Raw genomic sequence first — 5,737 nt, forward strand, 5'->3', positions numbered from 1 at the left:
GTTTTCTTACTTTGCAGGTGCTTTTTCTATTTGCAGCATGTTGAGCTATTCACCGTAGAAATTACATATTTGACCATTTATTTTGAGCACAAGTGCACTGCCAAACCATATCTATGGCAGTAAGTGAACTAACCGAGAAATTGAACCCAAAATTTAAATTATTTCCTTGTGCTTTTTCATGGACCACAAAAAAAGATATTGGACAAAATGTTTACATTTTATACGATGATAGTAAATGGGGACATTTCTGGTGAGGTGCAAAAATGTAATGACAAGTGATAAGGGCAAATCTCACTTCAATTCAATACAGACATACTGAAAATTGAAATTATTGAAAAAATATAATTGAGTTCAGTAAGTCACTCAGGTGTTGACTGAATAACTGTCCCAGGGTGTGTTTCACAAATGCATACTCAGTCCTGGAGGGCCGATGTCCTGCAGAGTTTAGCTCCAACCTGCCTCAACACACCTGCCTGATGCTTAGTAAGAGCTTAATTTGCTGGAAACCAGTGCTGATGAAACACTAATGCCCTTTGCTGTGATTGACAGCTTCCCTTTAGTTACTCCATTGTATGCAGAGCCAGAATATATAGTTAGAAAAAAAACACTGGATGATGAAAGTCAAATGCATCATAAAAGAGCTGTTCCCAGGTCAGTACAGCTGTCCTGTTAACAATAAAGTGTAGCACTGAAACAATAAAACTGATTCTGAACACTCCATTCATGCCAAAGATGTTACAGAGCCACAGAAGAGAAGCATAGAGAGGGAGGATGTGCCTTTCATTTCCTTTGTTGGGAGTATGAGTCACACTAACCTCTCTTCTGACTCCCTTGTTCTCTTTCTCGCAATCATTTAATCAAAATGAATCTATCTGGAAGCATAAGGTTGGGCCATAAACAGAGACAGCCGGAAGCAACCGCACATGCAAGCGTGCTGTTTGTATTTTGTCTTTAGATAAAATCTGATTTTCATGATATGGTTTATTATTCATGATCTTTGATAAGGCAAAAATGATTCAGTAAATTATTCACGTGCAGTGCTTTGTTCGGAAGTTTTATTCATTATGTATCATTGTGTTTTATGTAACTCAAAAAACAAACAAAAAAACAAAATGAAATGTTTTTCAAGTTCACCCCAGGAACAGTTGGGTTTCACTTTTTACTCATCGCTTTAAAAAGCAGAAAGACCAACAGGTCATCTCTCTTTTGAGGTGACATCGGTGTCAAAAGCTGAATATTTTACTTCAAAAACTTTCCTCATACTGCGTCCGGCTCACATCAGATGAACTGAGGAAATTTTTATTGGAAAAGAGCCACTCAGACTGAACATGCGAGAACTTTCCACTGCACTCCCTGGGGCGGAAGACGGGTCACTGACACTTGTGCATGTGATGTCATTTCATTAGGACAACAAAGACTGTGAGGATGATGATTATGAAAGATTCTGGTTATTAGAATCATGCAGATTAACAGAAGCACAAAATCATGAACTAAAGAACCCCAACCCCAGTTCCTGAATTAATGTCCTATTCTCAAGGAGAATAATAGAATGAAAAATGTTTCAGGGGTAGACACTTGAAAAGATAGGCCTATATTTATCCCTACAATGACACCAAGAGCCTCTCACAATCTCTTCTCATCTGCAAGGGGGTTCCGAATGTCTAACTGCATCTGAAAGTCCCTCAGGGCCAGTAAAAAATATTTAAAATTATTTTCTTGGAAACATTTAATTACATTTCTAAAAGTATATGTATTCTAATATTACTAAGAAAATCAGTTTTGCTTATAGTTCCTAGATGTATAAATCTTCAAAACCCTGTGAGAAACATTCCCCAGATGTGGTCTTTGACTCCCCCAAGCTGCAATAATCGGTAAGTGCAAAAACGACAGCCACAAAACCTTCACATTCTGAAGGAACATTTTATTTAGTTTACACAGAAAGGTAATATTTAAATAGACACACCATGCACGTAGAACAATATATACAGATCTTAAAAACAAATAATAATAATTTACACATCTGTGTGAATTACGAAATAGGCCTTTAATGTAAATTGAATTCTAAAAGTTTTTTTTTTTTTTCAAGTGACTTCCAGGTTTATCGCAATGTTTACATCGCGTGTAAGGCCTGAAACATACTCCACACCAGTATGCGAGGAAATACACTTCTAGTAACACAATTTGAATTTCTAGTCCAAGATTGTCAAATCCAATTTATATCACAAGATTTTTCTGGCGCAAGAGTTCATAGCCTACTTTCCATCATAGCATCACGTGAACCACAGTTCCCGCCAAGTTACTACCGTTATTTACAACAGTAAAACCTTAATAAATTAACAGGGTTTTCTTAAAACAGTACAAGAAGCGTTCAGAAACTTTCTTAATTTATTTTTATTGCAACGGTGGCTAGTACCAACTTAAAACAGTTTTATTTGAAGTAACAGTAACTGTGGTAGGCTAAATATTGCTTTTCGGCGGGAACTATGGTTGCCATAGTAACGGTATGCAGCGGGAACGTCAGAGCGTTTCTCTGAGGTTTTGTCCGTCACTTTTGTGGTCCGAGTCGGTTTTCTTCGGATCCTCGTGTCCGCCGCTGTCAGACTCCTCTTCGATAGTGAAGCGCACATCGGTGACGGAGCTGAGGGAGCTCACGCTGCTCTGCTCCACCGAGCACAGCGCGCACGCCAGAGGCGCGAGAACCCTCCCGCCGTCCAGCGCGCGGCCGGTGCTCAGCATGAACGGCACCGGCGTGGAGCGCAGTGCGGGAAACGCGGGGAGGCTGAAGCTGTGCTTCTTCTGGCTCGCGCCCCACTCGCGCTGCTCCTCCTCGTGCAGAAGCCGCGTGAACGCGTTCGTGCGCCTCTTCTCGCGCCGTTTGGTGCGCAGGTAACCGAGCATAATCGCAGTGAGGAAGACTCCGTAGAAAGACAAAACGATGACGATGTACAGATACGCGTTCCTGTCGCTTCCACCGGACAAGGCAATTAGGTTGGTCTGCTGCGACGAAAGCGCGGAGGCGTTGCGCGCCAACTCCATTACAACGAACGAAACGGTTATCTGTAAAAATACAGACAGAGAGAAAGTTAAAACTTAGTTTTTTCAATGACGTAACGTTAGGCTATAAGTAGTTTTAGTACTGGTGACAATAGTATAATAATAATAATAATAATAAATATCCATAATAACAATGAGGTGATTCAAGAATAAATAAATAAAAATCCAAACAAAAAAATATAATAATTAAAAAAATATCTAAAACTAAATATCTATAAATAAATATCTAATATCTATAACTAAACTAACAAAGTAAAAAAAATCGCTTTATAATAACTTTATTAACATAAATTCATCACTCCAATATGTAAACAATATTAAAAAGACGTGAACCTATTTATGTTTTAAAGTGCACATTTTAATTAAATGTGTTTGCAATATTGTTTTTATTTATTTTAATGACTTTCTGAGAGTGTCCAGAAAGTCGGTTACTCACCGGGATGTTTCACCCTGGAGCGCGTCCCCGTTCCTCGCTTTATTCGAGTCTCTCGCTTGAAACAGGGTTATCATCTGAGTTCGGTTTAAATAGCGGAGCCATGCGTGGCCACGCGCCAGCAGGGTCTGTGACCGAGGTTGAGAGAGTCGAGATCCTCACGTCCTACCTCACAGGATTTGAGTCCAGGCCTGAGATGCTTGAGCTCACAGCCACATTTTTATGACGTTTAATGTAGTCCAAGTGCGCAGTGCTGCCAAACGTGCTCATCTATCATCACATAACCAGACAGGCTTGCTTTAGGAAAGCCTCTTATTCAGCAGGACAGCTTGCCTCAAAAAACCCGGAGGAATGGCTTGCACGAATTATGCAGAAATGAATCATTTCGTCTTAAAAGAAATTGAAAGTTTTTTCACCTAATGTTGCTCCAAAAACTGAACTTGATTTTATTCTAAAGCGGTCTAGTTAAAAAAAAAGGTATAGTTACTCAATATAGAGTAATTTTGGTCACACTGTACATCAATAATTACTGTTTTTGCATTATTTTTAAGGAGTATCTTTAGGGTTGGGGTAAGTGTAGATGTTAATAAGACACAATCTAATTAAATAAAATAAAATTTGTTAGTTGTATCGTTTAGCTGTATCCGTTTAACCACAACCAGACCATCTATAAATTTATTGTGTGAGATTTCCGGTCTCATTTGCATCTAGTTATTTTACCTGTACATTAATAGACCATAATGCTGTTTAATATTGGTATTTGTTACTATATTATTTAATTCCTTATCATAATCATAAAGACACAGGGTTATAGCGCAAATAGTTTACTGCACTTTATTGTTCTAGTAATTTATATATATTCAATCGAAAGTCTAACACAATCAAAGAAAATAACATCAGCATCACAAATAAAGGTGATAGCTTTATCTGAGTAGCAATCAATTTGCAACAACAACAATGAAACATCATGAGGTAACCTAAATAATTAACGATCATTTAAAAAATATATAAACTGGAAACATTTAAAATGAAAGCTAACATTATTAATCAAATGTACAGTGGGACTAATCCCATGCCATGTTTGAATAAGGAAAGTTAAGCTGTACCTTACAACCCTACTGACGTAGTTTTCAAGGGTCTCTCAGTCTGATTTAAGTCAGCAGGGAAAGCATTTTAGAATCTATGCCAACCTCAACTGTCTGGCAGTGATGCATGATGGGTAGGTGTGGCATGACTGGAAAACTGGAGCCATAATATGCAAACCAATGCCTGACCATGCCTGTCAATTAGGATTAAATATCAGAGAACTGTCTCCCAATGCACACGAGTGACACATAATTCTTTAAATCCATTGCTAATACTTTCTGACGTTTGTGCTGCTGTTTGCCAACAAAAACAATGTCCTTAGGGAAAGTGGCTTTTGTTTGTTAAAAGGGTTTCACACAAGACCAATAAAATGGAAAGTGAAAATAAGATAGATTACCAGTTATAATAATATGCACAAGTGAATATGAAATGTTTTGATAACCCCCCCCCCCCCTAATAAAAAACATGATCACAAAAAATGGCAACATGCATTTAAACTAAAATAATTAATAACTTACTCTGTTTACTTAATAGTAGTCTTTAAAAATGGAGTTTACTCATAAGATTGATGTTGTTTGGGACATGTGCTTCATAGAAATATCCCACAAAGTTTAGTCTTTCACAGGGAAGCCCTTTATTCCAGTATCTCAACTTCACCGGATCAATTTCAAGGCAAATGACAAAATAAATGAATAACTTATGGCCTGATATAGCTATGTCTGATTTCATTTTAGTTCAAAACAGGCTATTATCAGGGGCACCAAAGAGCGTAGGACAAAAGGACAAAGTAATAATGTTGAGAGGAGAGAGAGCGTGAGAGAAATAAACAATGAGAACAGAGAGTTTACAAATGCCACTTTCACAGAGTTCATTTAACAAACAGAGAGGAAAGAAAAAGAGAAGGACAGGGAGTGCTTTTACTGATCAGAGATCAGCTATGAATAAAAAACCATCATCATAAATCAAGGAAGTCTAATTCAACTCCATCTATATTCAGCTCTATTTTTACTTCATGCACACTTTGTTCTGAAGCTCTATTTTTGAGCTATAAATGTCACCTGACCGATCACTGTATTAGTGCTCTCTGCAGCAGAGAGAAAAAAATGTATTCCCCCCATTGTTAACAGCATGCTAAAAAGATACATCTAAAAGACAATACACTGA

General features: G+C 37.8%; 1 protein-coding gene across 1 annotated transcript; it reads right to left on the reverse strand.

Annotated features, from left to right (window-relative positions):
- Window positions 1–1,900: 1,900 nt before the first annotated feature.
- Window positions 1,901–3,666, reverse strand: LOC127972984 (potassium voltage-gated channel subfamily E member 4). The gene is made up of 2 exons (XM_052577030.1): window positions 3,491–3,666; window positions 1,901–3,057 (listed from the first exon to the last, which is right to left on the reverse strand). The coding sequence occupies exon 2, from the start codon at window positions 3,034–3,036 to the stop codon at window positions 2,518–2,520; it is 519 nt and encodes a 172-aa protein (XP_052432990.1). The 5' UTR covers window positions 3,037–3,057; window positions 3,491–3,666; the 3' UTR covers window positions 1,901–2,517.
- Between the last annotated feature and the right edge of the window lie 2,071 nt (window positions 3,667–5,737).

Source organism: Carassius gibelio, chromosome B15 (genome assembly GCF_023724105.1).
Source record: "Carassius gibelio isolate Cgi1373 ecotype wild population from Czech Republic chromosome B15, carGib1.2-hapl.c, whole genome shotgun sequence".
Lineage (NCBI taxonomy): Eukaryota > Metazoa > Chordata > Actinopteri > Cypriniformes > Cyprinidae > Carassius > Carassius gibelio.

Excerpts from the sequence above, each read along its gene's own strand:
- LOC127972984 (XM_052577030.1), bottom strand. The coding sequence starts at position 3,036 with ATGGAGTTGGCGCGCAACGCCTCCGCGCTTTCGTCGCAGCAGACCAAC.